Source organism: Podarcis liolepis (assembly GCF_965112155.1).
Source record: "Podarcis liolepis genome assembly, chromosome: 13".
Lineage (NCBI taxonomy): Eukaryota > Metazoa > Chordata > Lepidosauria > Squamata > Lacertidae > Podarcis > Podarcis liolepis.
Genome location: NC_139573.1, coordinates 48,231,301 through 48,250,385, shown reverse-complemented (window position 1 = coordinate 48,250,385; position 19,085 = coordinate 48,231,301). Strand labels below are relative to the sequence as shown.

General features: G+C 47.4%; 2 protein-coding genes across 8 annotated transcripts in view; both read left to right on the top strand.

The window, feature by feature from the left end:
- ADAM11 (ADAM metallopeptidase domain 11) overlaps positions 1-4,302 on the top strand; it is an 84,104-nt gene extending 79,802 nt beyond the window's left edge. Inside the window, exon 26 of one of the 3 annotated variants that reach the window (XM_083470451.1) lies at positions 3,612-4,302. In XM_083470451.1, the coding sequence (XP_083326577.1) occupies positions 3,612-3,630 (19 nt within the window). In that variant the 3' untranslated portion in view covers positions 3,631-4,302. Of the gene's footprint in view, positions 1-1,031; positions 2,619-3,608 lie in introns of those variants that run through there. The other 2 variants (XM_083470450.1, XM_083470449.1) reach the window with 2 other exon arrangements.
- A 2,989-nt stretch (positions 4,303-7,291) lies between these two features.
- The window catches only part of SCN4A (sodium voltage-gated channel alpha subunit 4), a 107,271-nt gene continuing 95,477 nt past the window's right edge, over positions 7,292-19,085 (top strand). For 2 of the 5 annotated variants that reach the window (XM_083470419.1, XM_083470420.1), the window contains exon 1: positions 11,959-12,124. The gene's annotated coding sequence lies outside the window, so the exon portion shown is untranslated. Of the gene's footprint in view, positions 7,429-9,696; positions 9,785-11,957; positions 12,125-19,085 lie in introns of those variants that run through there. The other 3 variants (XM_083470421.1, XM_083470422.1, XM_083470423.1) reach the window with 3 other exon arrangements.

The following is a 19,085-nucleotide window of genomic DNA, read 5'->3' as shown; positions in this document are numbered from 1 at the left end:
TACTCGGCCAAGGCCATTTAGGGCTTTAAAGGTCAACACCAACTCACTGCAAATGTGAATTGTACACGGGTTAGAATGTACATTCAGCTGAAAAATGGCTCCGCTGGCTTTCCGCTACGTATTAATGACATTTACGCAGGCACCCAACTTACACAAGAGTATTCTCTGTGTCAGTGTCTGCAGATCTGCACTGTAACAAGTTGTGGTGTTATGCTTAAGAAGACCAGCGCCAACAGTCTTGTCCTTCCCATCTCTCCTTCCCATCCCAAAGTATGAAACAGTGGGACCTAGACTTCAGTGTTCAGCAAGCACACCACAAAAAGGCATCTCTCCAAATCAATGCAGCCTCGGGTGCAATTGGGGAACGTTGAATAAAAATAGGGGGGAGGTGGAAGCATAAAGAAAGAGGACATTTTTGAAAAACCGTTTGTACATGTTGCATCTGTTGCATAATGATGCTTACTGCCAGGTTAGGTGCTGAGGAAACTCAGCCAGATAAATAAATAATAATAAATTATTATTATCCAGCAGTCATGCTGGAGGTGAGGGGTTTTCCTGGGCTTGGGTCAACCCTTTTCAGCTTCACCCAGGCTGTGGGAAAGTGGAGAGCAGTGAAACAACAATAACAGGACCAATTCTATCCTGTCAAATCCCTTCTTGCCCCTAGCCTTTGCTGGAAACTCCTTCCCTTCTCACTCATGAGGTTACAGCTAGAGGAATGATGCTGGGGAAATGGATCGCAGCTTGTCTGCCTATTTGGCCAATGGAAGGCAAGCTGCGACACTGTCCTCACCCCATTGATTAAAGAAGGTAGATTTCCACGGGGTGCTGAGTAATTTTTTTCTGTAAAAGGGGTGGTAGAGCAAATAAGTTTGGGAACCTCCGCTCCAGATGCTTCAGTCATGTACCAATGAATGAGAGGGAACACATCTGGCTCTTTTAACCTTGCTGAGGAATCACCGCCATTACTTTAGATTGCATTCCTTTACTTGCCACTAAAATTACCCCCCCCCCTTGCTTCTGTGTTTCAGGTCGGGAGGGGCTTAGCCCCAGCTCATAACCCTGATCTTTGTGCTGCTGCTCTGGGTCTGTATACTCACCATAGGGTGGGGAGGAAGGTAAAAACGCCCTCCTTTCCTCTTCCTGGCCAGCAGATAACCAACATCCCAAGCCACCAAGTCTTCCATTGCCTCCTGGACGGACATGGGCAGGAGAAGCGCCCTCCTTTGGAGGGGCAACGTGCACTGCACTGCCTCGCACTGTGGGAGCAGCTCCCCACGGATGACCCTTGCCGAGGGCACCATGTCACGACTTCTCGCGACCTTTCCTGGGGGAAAGGGCCAGAAAAGGGATGCTACTTCACAGGTCTACAAGCGTGCCTCACTTTGCTAATCCCACCAAGGAATGTACCATGTTGGATCCACCAAAAAGCCACGCAACACGGGGGCACAGCAATGCTCCTCTCCTCAGCTAGTTCTGTGCCTGGAAGACGCACTGCTCCCTTTCCCGTGGAGTGGAAATCGAGCATTCGGGGTGTGTGAGGACAGTTGGGGTGTGTTTTCTTCCACACATTTTCACATGTATGAATGCCACGGTAGTCCTAATATTCTCTGCCCCCCCTTTTTTTTTGGTTCCTGGAGAGGTGCTTCCCACAGCAACACAAAACTGCTCCTGGGTGGACTAGGAGGCTAGATCCCCTTTTGATCTTTTTAATGTCCACAAGCTCACCACCAGAGGTGCCAGGTTGTCCCCAAGATGGCGGGGTGGGGCCTCGCCCGCATGTGATGTTGGAGAGAAATAAGCCTCTACTTTTAATTCTGTTCCACTCAGCAGAAGGAGCAGGTGGGGTTCCAAAACTCAACAGGGCTGGCTCACCACATTGCCATAAAAAGGGAACCGCTCATTCAGTTTGGAGCCTAAATTTACTTCAGATGTTGTTGGACTACAGTTCATAATCATTGGCCATGCTCGCTGGCACCCATGGGAGCTGAAGTCTAGCAATAGCTGAGGGGACATAGGGTCCCCAACCCTAGTAGAAAGGAAGTTACTGCAGCTGTAGAGTGTTCGCACTCAAATGCCTCTCTATAAACAGGGAATGATATGTTAAACCCTCCCAGTTGAAAATTACAGCCCTATTAAGAGAATAGTAACTTGTTGAGGCTAATAATCCTCTACAGTTCTCCGCAAAGATCCCTCCCTCCAACAGCAGGCAGAAAAGGCTGCTAACACCTGCAATGGGTTCAGAATAAGCCCTGGCCTTCCCTGAGATGGTGTCTGGGTTGTACCATGGCAGGTGGGCTCTTGCGTGAGGACGGGCTGCTCCGCCTGCAGTTTTAAATAACTTCCAACAATACTTCCCTGATCTGATTTGGGGATCCATGAAAAAAAAAACTGGGGGAACTCCAAATGTGGATCTCTCAACATTTCATCTAATTTGGCCAGTCTTGGGCAGGAACTATCTGACCTCCTAGCCATATGCAAGACCACCCTCATGCTGGTGTCTCTCAGTAGGGCCTTTTCAGATTTCAGTAGGGGTGAGGAAGAGGTAGGGGTGAGGAAGAGAATAAGAGGGATGAGATTCAGCAGGATCTAGATCCCAACTCTTGAATGCTTTCAAGGCTACAAGGGGTGAGGAAGAGAATAAGAGGGATGAGATTCAGCAGGATCCAGATCCCGACTCTTGAATGCTTTCAAGGCTACATTGCTAAAACCAACAAGCGTCTGTGTAAGAGTAAATACGGGGAAGCCCAACTGGGCCTTCTACCAAATGGGACACCTCTCCTCCTGGCTTGTACAACGGTTGACCCAGTCAGCCATTTTCCTCATCCGAAGAAGCAGGATTTCTGAATGGTACTATAAGGGAACTGAATAGTCAGCTGTCTTTGGAGCTGGGGGCTTGGGTGTGGCTATATGGAGCCAATATTCTTGCGGAACGAAGGCCCCCTGTGCCATCTTGCTGCCTGGAAGCTTACAATGGCAAGGCGTTCCTGTCAGACATAATTGATGCACTCCACGCTTACCCCTGTCTCCTTGTACTCCTTCCTTATCCTCCTTCCTTTCCTATTTGAGCACCACAGCTTTATGAAATAGGAATGCCGGGCAATGAAACAATAACAGGACCAATTCTATCCTGTCAAATCCCTTCTTGCCCCTAACCTTTGTTGGAAACTCCTTCCCTTCTCACTCGTCTCACTCGTCAGTCCCCACTGAGAGGACTGACTGTTGGCACACTGAAATCCAAAAACAGGTAAGGTGTTCTTCTTACGGGACCAAAGGTGGTCGATCTTAGGAGAAGGCAAGTTTGCGGGTCACAAATAATGTTTTGTCAGACTGTGTGATTTTGGGGACCTGAGCATTGTTTGGGCATCTCTATCTGTTCTGTTATGAAATTATCTGGGCTCAGGGTTTGAGGGTTGCGCTATTGGTGGGTGAGTGGCTGTGTGTGTGTGTGTGTGTGTGTGTGTGTGTGTGTGCATGAGAGAGAGAGAGATTATGAATGTGTGCTTCAGTGTGTGTGTGTGTGTGTGTGTGTGTGAGTGAGTGAGTGTCAGCAAGCTGTAGCATTTGGTGCAATGGGCAACTTGAACCCTCTTTTAACCTTCGCACAGTAGCAAGGATCAAGGCTCCTAAAACTTCAAAGACAGCGCAGTGAGGAAGACGAGGAGCAAAGGTGGCATCGCAAACGAAGAGCACAACCATGGAGGGAGCTCGCTCTGTGCTGCGCTCACCTTGGACCCCTGCCATCTCCCAGCACACTCTCCGGCTCGTGGGCACCTCGGACTGTGATTTCCTTTGCACATGAGTTGTGTGTATATGTATATATATCTATGATCTGCTCTGCCTCCCTCAGGGTGGGCAGCCTTGTCTGTATATCGTGATGTGCCCAAAAATTAACTAAAATGCCGCTTCAGGGCATTCATGTAGATACACATTACACGTTCACTGCACACGCTGAATGTTGAAGGCTGGGCAAGTGGGTTGGCTTCCAAACCCATCGATGGGACAGTTCTGGGTCTTCCGCTCAGGCAGATGCTAACAGCTGGATGCAAGGCCTTCTCCTTTTGTGTACCCCGCTACGCTGCGCACATACCTGCCAATGTTTGCTAAGTTTGAAAGAGTGCAATCTACTCTTGCTCCTGACCTTTAGAAAATCTGGCCAATAATAAAAGCAGGGCCAATATTTTAAGATTTGAATTCCTGCAGAATTCTGTTAATCCTAATGTATACTACGAGGAAAAACACTAAAATGCATCCAACTGCCATATCTTAAGACTGAAAAGTAAAGTCTTTCTTTTTGTTCAAGTCTTAGCGTCTCTTTGACTCGCGCCGGATGTGCTGTAAAGTTTAACTTGTTTGTCTAAAGTTCACTTGCGGTGGGAGCGTCATGGGTTTGAACTAGTTATGAGAGTCCTGTTTAAAGTAAAGGTAAAGGGACCCCTGACCATTAGGTCCAGTCGTGGCCGACTCTGGGGTTGTGGCGCTCATCTCGTTTTATTGGCTGAGGGAGCCGGCGTACAGCTTCCGGGTCATGACTAAGCCGCTTCTGGCGAACCAGAGCAGCACACAGAAACGCCATTTACCTTCCCGCCGGAGCGGTACCTATTTATCTACTTGACGTGCTTTCGAACTGCTAGGTTGGCAGGAGCAGGGACCGGACAACAGGAGCTCACCCCGTCGCGGGGATTTGAACCGCTGACCTTCTGATTGGCAAGTCCTAGGCTCTGTGGTTTAACCCACAGCGCCACCTGTTTAGCTTAGCCTAATTGGCTTGTCCAAGAGAAGAGCTCTTTTCAAAGAGCATTGATCCAGGAGCTCTGGTCCTGCAAACTGTACTGTGTTTGTCTCAACTTGCAGTGGGATATATTAGCTAATTGAACACCCTTATTAATTGTGTAGGTTATCTCTGGCTATCTCCAGGTAAGTGTGCATAGGGCTGGCCCCTGCCCCTTCCAGTAGTTAATTTCTAACGCAGGAGTTGCTGGGGCTCAAGCTGGACATCACATCTTTTGACTGAGTACCCTTTCTGTTTAATTCACAAATGTGGGAAGGGTGATTAAAGCTACAGAGCACTGCTCTGTGACTGGTCTTTTTAAATGGCATCTCATGAGTTAGAGCTGAGCCCTGGAATTTATAAACAAAAACCAGGTTCTGGGGTCAGTGTAAACCTTGCACTCTGCTTCTGCTCAGAGATTATCTTCTTAATTTGCCCCACTTATCCCAGAGATGGACATTGGCACTAAAAGCAAGAGCCGCTGCAGAGCCCAAGCTCTCAGTTCCGAAACTGTTATTCTAGTTCATTGATCTGTGGCTGGATTTGACAGCTACACTAAGGGGACTTTTCCTCGAATTATTTCACCCTCTAGCCCAGGCTTCCTCAACCTCGGCCCTCCAGATGTTTTTGGCCTACAACTCCCTCGATCCCTAGCTGGCAGGACCAGTGGTCAGGGATGATGGGAATTGTAGTCTCAAAAACACCTGGAGGGCTCGAGGTTGAGGAAGTCTGCTCTAGCCGATAGATAAAATACTCAGGCATTTGAAACGTCTCCCTGAGAGATGCCAGCCTTTCTGAACTGGAATTCCTTCAAGTTGTTCCTGAAATAAAATGACATACAGTGGTACCTCGGGTTACATACACTTCAGGTTACATACGCTTCAGGTTACAGACTCCGCTAACCCAGAAATAGTACCTCGGGTTAAGAACTTTGCTTCAGGATGAGAACAGAGATCGTGTGGCGGCGGCGCAGCGGCAGCGGGAGGCCCCATTAGCTAAAGTCGTGCTTCAGGTTAAGAACAGTTTCAGGTTAAGAACAGACCTCCGGAACGAATTAAGTACTTAACCTGAGGTAACCTTAGGTACCACTGTACTTAATTCGTTCCGGAGGTCCGTTCTTAACCTGAAACTGTTCTTAACCTTAAACACCACTTTAGCTAATGGGGCCTCCTGCTGCCGCTGGAGCACGATTTCTGTTCTTATCCTGAAGCAAAGTTCTTAACCTGAAGCACTATTTCTGGGTTAGAGGAGTCTGTAACCTGAAGCATATGTAACCTGAGGTACCACTGTAATCAGTTATATTTTAAGGAACAACTTGAAGCCCGCATGCCAACTTTTTGAAGGTCCACAACCTGGGTCTTGTCACTCAGATGCAGTGGCAAGTGTCAACAGCAAAGGTGAAGGAGAAAGAAGCATTTAAAACCCCCAATCTCTGTTCACACCTCAGGGCAAGAGGGAAGGACAGGTCTCTTGTCTTGCCAATGACCCTTAATGGCCCTGTGTTGTTGTTTAGTCGTGTCCGACTCTTCGTGACCCCCTGGACCAGAGCACGCCAGGCACTCCTGTCTTCCACTGCCTCCCGCAGTTTGGTCAAACTCATGCTGGTAGCTTCGAGAACACTGGCCCACCACCTCGTCCTCTGTCGTCCCCTTCTCCTTGTGCCCTCCATCTTTCCCAACATCAGGGTCTTTTCCAGGGAGTCTTCTCTTCTCATGAGGTGGCCAAAGTATTGGAGCCTCAGTTTCAAGATCTGTCCTTCCAGTGAGCACTCAGGGCTAATGGCCCTGTATTGTTCCTTAATGGCCCTAAGCTTAGGTTTTTGCATAGGAATTCCTCTGCAGCTTAATTAAAACATATTTCAGGAACGACTGTCAAGCATAAAAGCATTTGACATCTGTATACAGTACTGTGCACCAGTTAGACTGCCCACCATATCCAATAAGCCTAGGATTTGCAGTTTGATGAAGAGTCCAAAATGAGATTCTCAGCCTTCCTCTTGGAGCAGGGGTGCCCAAACTTTTTTCCAAAGAGGGCCAGATTTGATGAAGTGAACATGCATGAGGGCCGACCAACGTCATTGACCTTTTTTCAGGATTGAAGTTGTTGAGCTCTTTTCTACGATTTTACCCCAAAGTTGTTGGGCATGTTTTAGGATTGAAGTTTTGAAGTTGTTGAGCTTTCTTTACAATTTTACCCCAAAGTTGTTGGGCTTTTTTTTTTTTTTAGGATTGAAGTTGTTGAGCTTTTGGGGGGATTTTACCTCAGGAAAAAAATTAACTAGATTAGGACCCCGAAACAGACTTTGGACATGCCTGTCTTAGCATGAACTTCAAAGTTTATTCTGCAGTGCAGAAAGTAAGTGAAATGGCAAACCCGGGAGAAAGCGGTAGAGGAGACCACAAACAATAAAGCATTGGGTAAACCTCTGGAGTGCCTGTGGATGGCACTGTGACCCCATGTGCCTCGACTGGGCACTGATATTGGATACAACCTCAGTACAAACAGAAGCGTTGCCTCTGAGAAACAGCCTGTGGAAACAGACTGACTTCAGCTCATCTCGTCTAGTTAGGACTTTCCAGGAGTCGCACCCCCCTTATATCTTCAAGTATTTTGGTGAATGTGATCACTGGGGATTTGAGTGCACCTGAGAGGTCAAGGTAAGTTGGCCACTAGATCAGGGCTTAAATTTGGTTCTTGGCTGGCGAAGGAATAAAGAGTGCCTCTGAACATGGGAAAAGCAGATCTGCTGCTTGTCTGCTGTGTTTTGTTTTTTTTAGAAAAAGGGCACAATCCCAACAACATTCAGGCTTTTGACTTGATAGGGCTGCCATATGTCTGGGTATTATTGGGATTTCCAAGGCGGAATTGACATGGGGAGGGGAATTTCCGAAATGTGGCACTTTTTCCGGGATCTTAGGAAAGCCAATCGAAAAATCGCAGTTTGGGGTTTGTCTAAAATAAGCTCAACAACTTTTGGGGTGATCTGGTTTTTACTTTTTGAAATATGGCGACCCTGTGTGAGATTTAGGCATGCCTGTCACTTATTCAAAGAGCCTTATTTCAGCATGATATTTGTCGGCCAAAATCACAAGATATATAACATGGACTTGGGACGTTGTAGGCAGGCACAAATACACTTGGGTTGAGGTACTCTTGAAGAACAAGATTTTTTTTTTAAAAAAAAAAAGACAATTACCTAAAGTTAGCAGGGGATCCAGAGAACATGCATTGATTGCTGAGACATGGGAAGAATCCACATTTAATTGTAAGTGTCATTTCCCCCCCTGAGCACCAGACCAAAGTTGAATGGGGGACAGTTATTTTTTGTTGTGTAGAATCTATATTTTAGCTTTGAGACACAAGACCAAACAAGGCAAGGGGAGTTGGAGACTTATGAAAGGATTCCCCATGTCAGCTGGCTGTTGTTGCTTTAAAAAAATGAAATACAGCAATGGAGGGGACACACACACTTTGAATTTGATTGGGACAGCAGACCCCTTTCTCTCTGAGCCACTTGCTTCATTCTAATTTCTATTTATTGAGAGTAAGTGATAAACGGAGTAAGTGAAGCAACTCACAAGGGAACATGATCCTAGGTACTTGTTAACTGTAGAGTGGCCAGCCAAGCAGTATTTTTACTGCTCTGCCCTGGCAAACTATGTTCTGTTAAGGAACTAGCCTTGGGATCCGAAAAGCCAGTGAAGTCCACATTCTGGGGGAATTCAGATGATTTCTACAGGTTGAAAGAACACACAGGTGGGTGGGTGTCATAAGGCTTATAATAAACAAAAATCTGCCCTTATTCCCTTATGGGGGACACAAGAGCCCTTATAGAGTCCTTTGAGGGTTCTCCATCGGTTGGAGAAAATTACAGAGGCCAACCAGAGACTATTGAGAAGCAAAGCAGCTAGTAAACCTGATCTTTATTGAACTATTGCAACAGGGTGCTCCCCTCACACACAGGAAAGGAGGAGGACCCAGAACAAAGGTGTGCCCGCCCTTATATAGACATTTTAAATTGCCCGCCCTGCAGTCCAAGACCACCCCCAGAAACATCATACATACATCACAGAAAGGGCGGTCTACAACAGAAATCTGAGTGCGTTGTTTATCTCCTGTCTGGCAGGTTATCTGTTAATGGTCACGTGATTGGATTACCTGGGGAGCCTGGCCAGTCTTTCCTAACGATAAATACTTAGTTCCTGAGCCAGGTCACAGGCTCACCCTATTCATACACAGACATACCCTTAAGAGAGGATTTGTGAACAAAAAGACAATGGGGAGGCTTTTCCATTTGCCTTTGACCTTGCAGAGAAATATTTGAGGTCAATTTGGGAGGGAACAAAATGGTTTCAGGACTTTTTCTGTGGGGTTTCGGACATGTGGCTTATATATGCAGTTATGAAAAATGTGTGTGTGTGTGTGTGTGTGTGTGTGTGTTGTTTGTTGTTGTTTAGTCATTTAGTCGTGTCCGACTCTTCGTGACCCCATGGACCAGAGCACGCCAGGCACTCCTGTCTTCACACACACACACACACACACACACACATATATGACCTGAATTTTTTTATTTCAGGCTGCATCATAAAGCTAGCCCCTTTCCTCACTGTTTGTGGGTACTGGCCTGGGGGGGGGGACACACATGAAATCAGACAAACGTGAAATCGGACAGACTAGTTGGACAAACAGCTCCAAGACAAGGAAGCAGTTTGAACAGTCACGTGAAACACAAAGATTACAATAAATAAAACGGGCCGTATATTTAAAGCTCGACCAGCTCACACTTAAAGCACATGACCGCCCCCTCTGCCATCCCACCCCCACCCCAAGAAAAATCCTGGGAGCTGTAGTTTGCTAAGGATGCTGGGGATTGTAGTTCTGTGTGAGGGAACTACAGTTCCCAGGATTCTTGGGGGGGTGCGGCATGCTCTTTAAATGTGCATCAGATGCAGCCACTATTGGATCGCGGCCTGGTCCAGGGTGGGTCGCGACCGGAGCAGTACCAGCATGCAGGTATATAGAAAATGTTTAAGAAAGGGGGTTCCTGGATCTGAAAATATTGAAGATACCTGTTTCAAATGCATGCTGTGTATCTGCCCAAGGTTTTTCAGCTGGAGATTTCGGGCCTAGATAGGACCTTCCTTCCTGTAGATAGGACCTTCCTTCCTGTGGGTTAATATGGCAGGAGGGAGCTAGTTAAATCTGCATTTGCAGCAGCGTGACCTGGCAAATATCTATTGATGCTTCTCCTAGCTGGTGGCCCTTTACTTAATTGTTTTCTCCTTGCCCACCCCTTCCTTTTTTTTTTCTTTTTTTTTGACAGTGGCTTGTGCTTGTCCTTCTTGGCTACTGGCCCAACCATCCATCTTTCTATCTATCCAATTTAATGAGTGCTAGGTAGGACTTCAAAGAGGAAACAAGTTGTTAAATATTCCACTGTCAGGAAATGGGAAACTAATTAATAGGCCTCTTCAGGAAGGCCATGAACAAGGAGATAAGCAATTAAAGTGCCGATAGCCAGGGGAAAAGGGAGCTTTGCTCAATGGGATTTATTTAGCCTCTGAGTGAACATATATTAGAATCTTGCCCACAGGGATGGGGTTTGTGGGATAAAAAAACATTCCAGATTAAGAAACTTCCCAATACAGGGCTGTCTTCAAATGTATTCTAAAGGTTGCATAGTTACTTATCTCCTTGGCTCAGGGGGTTGCATAAATCCATACCCTCCAACATTTCTCCGATGAAAATAGGGACGCCCTAAGGAAAAGTGGATCGCGGGTGGCGCTGTGGGTTAAACCACAGAGCCTAGGACTTGCTGATCAGAAGGCCGGCGGTTTGAATCCCTGCGACGGGGTGAGCTCCCGTTGCTCGGTCCCTGCTCCTGCCAACCTAGCAGTTTGAAAGCACGTCAGTGGAAGTAGATAAATAGGTACCGCTCTGGCGGGAAGGTAAATGGCGTTTCCGTGTGCTGCTTCGGTTCGCCAGAAGCGGCTTAGTCATGCTGGCCACATGACCCGGAAGCTGTACACCGGCTCCCTCAGCCAATAAAGCGAGATGAGTGACACAACCCCAGAGTCGACCACGGCTTCCTTACCTTTAAGGAAAAGTGGGACCTTTCGGGATCAAATTTATTGAAAACTGGGACAGCTTCTGTAAATCCGGGGCTGTCCCTGGAAACCAGGGACACTGGAGGGCCTGAGATGGGATTTCTGGAATTGTTATGAGGGATGTAAAATTATATGTACAGTGGTGCCCCTCAAGACGAATGCCTCGCAAGACAAAAAACTCGCTAGCGAAAGGTTTTTTTGTTCGCGATTTGCCTCGCAAGACGAATTCCCCTATGGGCTTGCTTCGCAAGACGAAAACGTCTTGCGACTTTGTTAAACCGTTTAAACCGTGCTTCGCAAGACGAAAAATTCGCTAGACGGCAAAAATTGCGGAACGAATTAATTTCGTCTTGCGGGGCACCACTGTATGTCCCGTGGAGCTATGGTTGAAATCCCTCTTCACGCTGCTTGCAGAAGACCAGAATGGACACACCTCTGGGGAATAGCGTAGCCCCTGAGCCCATAAGACAATCTTGACATGTGATAAGAGAGAGAGAGGGAGAAACGGCCTCGGTCCAGTATACCTGAAGGAGCGTCTCCACCCCCGTCGTTCAGCCCGGACACTGAGGTCCAGCTCCAAGGGCCTTCTGGCAGTTCCCTCACTGCGAGACGTAAGGTTACAGGGAACCAGGCAGAGGGCCTTCTCGGTAGTGGCGCCCGCCCTGTGGAACACCCTCCCTTCAGATGTGAAGGAAATAAGCAGCTATCCTATCTTTAAAAGACATCTGAAGGCAGCCCTGTTCAGGGAAGTTTTTAATATTTAACGCTGTACTGTTTTTAACACTTGATTGGGAGCTGCCCAGAGTGGCTGGGGAAACTCAGCCAGATGGGCGGGGTATAAATAATAAATTGTTATTATTATTAAATTGCAGGGTACATATTATTCTGGGGAAGGGTCAAGTCTGCCGCTCCTCGAGTGCGGAAAATGCAATCTCGGCGTTCCCTTTGTGCGAATCCCCGGGTGGCTGTACCATCGTCCAGCACTAGGAGATGGAGCTGCAGGGTTGCAGGAACCATCTGATACTTGACCAGCTGCCCAGAAGGGCGAGTGCCAAAGCCGAGAGAGGACGATGCTACCTGAAGAACCCTCCGGTCCTCAGGTTTCAGCATGACCATTTGAAGGGAACAGCAGCTGTTCTGCCAACAGGCAAGCAGCTCGGCCCGAGAGCTCCCACTCTCGGGGCAAGTCTGAGGGGAGCGGGGGGAAAAGGCCTTTTCTTTGGGATATTGCTCACTCCATTGAACAGTAAGTAGGCGGCGGAAACCCCAAACCCACCCCCAACGCTGGTGCCTGGCAGAGCTTTTGCGCCTCGTTTCTCTTTCTCGCAAGAAGCGGCTTGACCTCCACCTTCTCTTTTGCGTGGCTGATTATTCCTGCCTGGCTTTTTGACTGACCCATGGAGAGTTATGCGCTGTTGCTGCTGCTGCTGCTGTTGTGACACCTTTGGCTAAAACACCGTTTGGCTGTGGCTTCCTTTCCCCCCTTTCCCCTTAAAACCAGATAACCACCAGCTTCCTTCAGCCATGTTAGAAAGTAAAAAAACATGGGTGGGTCAGGGTGGGAGACACTGCTGAGGGGAGTTGTGGGTGGGTGGGTGGGTGGTGTACACAGGGGCCAAAGCTGACAGGAGGAATGGTGCGGCCAAGATTTAAGCGGCACCAGCCTGCGAAGAAGCTGCTAATGACTTGTGAGAGCGGCAGGGCTGTAAGGCGAGATGGGCTGGCTGACACCATCTTCTCCCAGCTCCAGGGGATGACTAGAATCTTGGCTTTCGCACCAGAAATGCCCCCAGCTCTTGCCGTCTTCAACTACCACTCTAAATATAAACCCAGGCCGCACACAGGGCTCTTAGCAGTCGCCTTGCGCATGTTTGGACCTGGAAGTCTCTCTCTCTCCCCCCTGCTGCCCCGATCCTTGATAATGTGCCATTTCTTGAGGAATGGGTAGGGAAAGGCGCTTTGCCTATGCTCAGAGGCACTCTTCTCTGTGTCGTTCACTTTACACATGCTCATGGGAGTGTGAAAGTCCTCTTTTGAAAATAATACATTCTCGGAAGACGGAAATGAGTTTTCTGGCTCATGAAGGAATATCGGTTCGTTCGCCTTTTTGCACCAACATTTCCCGAATTGCTTGGCACACCTGACGTCTCGCTGTTTGCCTGTTTGCTCAAAACGCCTGAAGAGCTTAAAGTAGAATTGGTGGGCCGATTTTCCGCCACCAACCCTCCCCTTTGGCTCATCGATGGAGGAGGGATACGGTTTCGATGTGTCGCCCAAGGGCTTAGACTCAGTGGTGCACCAAGCAAGGACACTGCATTTGAAGCTGAGAAACTGATTCAAGGTCTCCCGTTGGGATCAGTGCAGGGGAGGTAGAGAGAAAGGAAGGAGAAAACACGTTTGAACGGTCCTGTAATGCCAGATCTTGAGTTTGTGATGAAAAGGGCGTTTTTTAAATTATTCACACTAGTGTCCAAGGGAGAGGGTGGCCGCACATAGCTAATGCCACCCTTTATTTAGGGATTGTCACAAAGAGCAGTTACTACAGCAATTGTTTCAGTTATCTAGAGCCATCTCCTTTTCATTCATTTCCCCCTGCTTGGGTGAATCATTTCTCTGTGTTTGGGGATAAGTGGCTGCAGCAGAGATACATTGGAGACGACTCGGGCCTTTCAGGGGACAAGGCTGTGGTTGTTGGCCCATGGGAGCTTCCTTTCAGATTTGCGAGTCTCACAAAAATAAAAGAAAGTTAGCTTGTAGGTGTGTGCAATGTGTTTCCTACAACAGGTGCAATCCTTACTTTTGGAAATAAGGGGTGCCAGGGCCGAAGTCGTATCTTTCCACCTTCTTGTCATTCTTACCTCAGGTCGCTAGAGGCTCATTGAGGTTGTCTGTAGGAAGGGCACTCTGTGCATGGTCAGAGGCACTTGTATTTTTCTTAGCACATTTTAGGGCTGAGCAATGGCACGGGAAATTGGTTCTAAGTCCAGCAAGCCACAGGTCAGATCATGTGCTGCTCCTTATGATGTATATTTAGCGAAAGCAGCTGGAGGTACAATATATGGGCCTATTCACTGTGTGAGCTTATGTAAGGGCATATGTATGCCACTTCAGTTGGCATGGCTTTTTTCAAAGATCCATGGGAACTTTAGTGTGATGAAGTGCTAAGGATGTTGTTGTTGTTGTTGTTGTTGTTATTGCTGCTGCTGTTATTATTTAATTTATAGAATTTATAAACTGCTTTTTCGCAGAATCAAAGAGTTTGAAGGGACCCTGAGGGTCATCTAGCCCAACCCCCTACGATGCAGGAATCTCCACTAAATAAATCCATGACAGATGACCATCCAGCCTCTGCTTAAAAACCTCATCAGAGGTTTGAAAGCAGTTTCAAACAATAATAGGACAATATAGTGAAACAATTCAGTAGAGCGAAAATGGAAGGTGGTTAACATCAAATTTATAAAAAAATTAGCAAGACAACCGTGAATAATAGCCTAAAACCCCAGAGTAAACGAAACAATTCCTCCAAAAGCCTGGGAGAAAGGTGGGTTTTGACTAGATGATGCAAGGCCAACATTTCTGTCCACACCTGTAAAGGTAAAGGGACCCCTGACCATTAGGTCCAGTCGCAGATGACTCTGGAGTTGCGGCACTCATCTTGCTCTATAGGCCGAGGGAGCCGGCGTTTGTCCGCAGACAGCTTCTGGGTCATGTGGCCAGCATGACTAAGCCGCTTCTGGCGAACCAGAGCAGTGCACGGAAACGCCGTTTACCTTCCTGCCAGAGCGGTACCTATTTATCTACTTGCACTTTGACGTGCTTTCGAACTGCTAGGTGGGCAGGGACTGAGCAACGGGAGCCCACCCCGTCACGGGGATTCGAACCGCCAACCTTCTGATCGGCAAGTCCTAGGCTCTGTGGTTTAATCCACAGCGCTAACTGTGTCCCTTGTCCACACCTGTGGGGGGAGTGAATCCCAGAATCTGGTATCACCAACCCAACAAGTGATATTTGCTGGTGATGTTGCAGCAAGCCAACTCTTCCCAGTCGATGTCAGAGTCCAGGATGGCTAATATGGGGAGAGGCGCTTCTGACGGGAGCATCTGCTAAGACCAGTCACGGGCAAACTCCGGCCCTCCAGATGTTTGGGACTACAATTCCTATCATCCCTGACCACTGGTCCTGTTAGCTAGGGATGATGGGAGTTGTAGTCCCCAACATCTGGAAGGCCAGAGTTTGCCTGCGCTAAGACTCTATTTCTTTAATTAATGCACATACCACTTCCTCGAACAAAAGACCTCTAACTGGTTTACAGAACTCTAGCGACAGTGTTTTCTATTAGCTGTCGTTTCTGGACAGACTTCAAGGCATGCAGAGACCATTGCAGTGAATCTGCTAGAGATCTCTAGGCTTCTCACAGAACTGTGGCTTTCGTGTAGCAATTTCCAGTGGAGTTCCTGTGGCTTCCTAAAGGGCAGCTAATGACCATTAAACCAGTTTAATTTATACATATGTCCAGAGAGCTTGCTTTTACAGTTCAGAAGGTATTGCAGTTTTCGGGCTATAACGTGGGGCCCTTGACAACAGTAATTTCACCATTAATCTGTCCAGAACTTCTCCCCTCACCAGCTCTGTGGCCTATAGTTATCGCAACTGCATGACAGAAAGCAAGAGAAACCTTTTTCCGAATGAAATGTATAGTGTTGTGAGGTGGGGGGGGGGGTTGGTGGTGGTGGTGGGAGGTTAGGCTGTATGATGCCTGAGTCCATTCTAATTCCTGGATTCAGCAAGTGTTACAATCTAACAGAGGATCCCATTGTTGAGTTAGCCATGGCCCCCAAGTATAGGTCCTTATTATAAGGAAATGGTTCTGTGCCACAAGGGCAAATGGGTGGAGCCCCTTCCTCACCTGGTGGGTAATTAGAAACTAATTATTATTATTATTATTATTATTATTATTATTATTATTATTATTATTATTATTTTAGAAATTTTTATCCTGCCCATCTGGTTGGGTTTCCCCAGCCACTCTGGGCAGCTTCCAACAAAATATTAAAAATACAATAAAACATCAAACATCAAAAACTTTCTTAAACAGGGCTGCCTTCAGATGTCTTCTAAAAGTCAGATACAGTGGAACCTTGGGTTGCGAACGTGATCCGTTCGGGAGGCATGTTCGCAACCCGCAGTGGTGCGTCTGTGCACATGTGGGTCGTGATTTGGTTTCCTGCGCATGTGCGAGTGCCAAAACCCCGAAGTAACCCGTTCCAGTACTTCCGGGTTCGGCACAGTGTGCAACCCGAAAACATGCATCCTGAAACGTCTGTAACCCAAGTTATCATTGTAGTGGTTTATTTCCTTGAAATCTGATGGGAGGGAGTTCCACAGGGCGGGCGCCACTACCGACAAGTCCCTCTGTCTGGTTCCCTGCAACCTCACTTCTCGCAGGGAGAGAACTGCCAGAAGGCCCTTGCAGCTGGACCTCAGAATGATGGGGGTTGAGACGCTCCTTCAGGTCTAGTGGGCCGAGGCCATTTTGGGCTTTAAAAGTAAGCACCAATACTTTGAATTGTGCTTGGAAATGTACTGGGAGCCAGTGTAGGTCTTTCAGAACCGGTGTTATGTGGTCTCGGCGGCCACTCCCAGTCACCAGTCTAGCTGCCACATTCTGGACTAGTTGTAGTTTCCGGGTCACCTTCAAAGTTAGCCCCACGTAGTGCGCATTGCAGTAATCCAAGCGGGAAATAACTAGAGTTTTGTGTGAGCTAGGCCAGAGACAGGCTGAAGGGAAAAGTCAGAGAGGGAGAGCCATGCTTGATTTCTGCTGGAATCCAAGGCAGTGACAGTGGGAGAATCAAAGATCTTCTGGAGTGTAAATGCTGTTAGCCCCTCTGTCGTAGGCTCAGGTTGTAGATATGTGTAAATAAACCCCATATCCTAAGACATCAAGGTCTACTATGCTGTCCCTCATTCAGAGGAAATCGAACATTGCGTAAGCACCTGGAAGCCCCTGAATCTTACACCGGCTGGAGATTGGGGTGGCTGGGAACAATATTTTAGTCAATGTTACAGGTGCAAGAAATGATTTACCCATCTTTGTGTGTGAAAGGCACCTAATTCACCAGTTAATTTTGGAATAGATAATTGAGGGCCGGGGAAGGCTTCCACTGACCACGCAATCTCGAAAACAAGGAAGGGTCCAATATGAATTCATGTAATATATGAATGGTGCAATCCTATCCATGTCTACTCAGAAGTAATTCCCACTGAGTTCAGAAGGGTAAGTCTAGTACTGCAGCCTCCTACTGTCAAAATTGCATTGGTAAACAAGATTTTCAGAGGGCTTGTGTGCCCTCTGATGCAGATATCTGCTTTCAAAGAAAAGCACTGACGTTACCTCTCTCGGGCTAAGTCTATTACCGGAGTATTATTGACGCCTCTCCCCCTCTCCTCCTTCAAGCCACATTTAAAGCCCCAGTTCTACACAAACCTTATCTGGGTACAAGGCTGACATGATGCATTGTGGTCCCTTTCTCTCTCTCTCTCTCCCCCCCCCCGCCCCCCACATGGCTTCTATTTGCAAAAATGTGAGAACAACACAGATTAATTTCTGCATCTCCATCACTGTGTCTCGTTTGCTTTCGGGGGCAGCTTTTTACCGGGTGGGCATTCTTGGGAGGAGATTGTCCTGGAGTTTCATGATAATGAACTTGGATAAGGCCAAAGGTCCATTGAGTCCAATGTTTCTAACATTAGCAAGATATGTTTCTCTGCAAAACAGGGCGAACCCTTGCAGCATTTAGCTGTATACCTGAAGGAGCGTCTCCATCCCCATCATCCAGCCCAGACACTGAGGTCCAGCGCCAAGGGCCTTCTGGAGGTTCCTTCGCTGCGAGAAGTGAGGTGACAGGGAAGCAGGCAGAGGGCCTTCTTGGTAGTGGCACCCTCCCTGTGGAACCGTTAGAGGGGTTTTTCCCCTCTGGTGGCAGATGACAGAAACTATGACACCACGAGACCAATGTAAAACCAATTCAAATAAAGGTTTTATTACAAAACAACAAACAACAAAGCTTGTGGGTGTTTTCCCCTGCAGGCAAAGTTCAAACTGCAACTTTCCCTCCTTTCATAGTCATGACCAGCTGTACCCAATCTGCCCAAAGCTCACAGAAACAGTTCTTAAAGGTACAAACATCTTTACTGTTTCTTTGCAGAATGAATCCCAACAGGAACGCCCTCCCAGCAGATGTCAAGGAAATAAACAACTATTTTACTTTTAAAAGACAACTGAAGGCGGCCCTGTTTAGGGAAGCTTTTAATGTCTGATGCTGTATTGTATTTTAATATTCAGTTGGAAGCCACCAAGAGTGGCTGCGGAAACCCAGCCAGATGGGTGGGGTATAAATAACAAATTATTATTATTATTATTATTAGTAGTAGTAGTAGTAGTAGTAGTAGTAATGTAGTCTTATGAGGCTTTGCCCTCGGGTGGGAAAAATATTGCGCCTGGGAAAGGGAAGTGGGAGTCAACAGACACTCAAGGAATAGTTCGGAGAATCATAGAATCATAGAATCATAGAATCATAGAGTTGGAAGAGACCACAAGGGCCATCGAGTCCAACCCCCTGCCAAGCAGGAAACACCATCAGAGCACTCCTGACATATGGTTGTCAAGCCTCTGCTTAAAGACCTCCAAAGTAGGAGACTCCACCACACTCCTTGGCAGCAAATTCCACTATCGAACAGCTCTTACTGTCAGGAAGTTCTTCCTAATGTTTAGGTGGAATCTTCTTTCTTGTAGTTTGGATCCATTGCTCCGTGTCCGCTTCTCTGGAGCAGCAGAAAACAACCTTTCTCCCTCCTCTATGTGACATCCTTTTATATATTTGAACATGGCTATCATATCACCCCTTAACCTCCTCTTCTCCAGGCTAAACATGCCCAGCTCCCTTAGCCGTTCCTCATAAGGCATCGTTTCCAGGCCTTTGACCATTTTGGTTGCCCTCCTCTGGACACGTTCCAGTTTGTCAGTGTCCTTCTTGAATTGTGGTGCCCAGAACTGGACACAGTACTCCAGGTGTGGTCTGACCAGAGCAGAATACAGTGGCACTATTACTTCCCTTGATCTAGATGCTATACTCCTATTGATGCAGCCCAGAATTGCATTGGCTTTTTAGCTGCCGCGTCACACTGTTGGCTCATGTCAAGTTTGT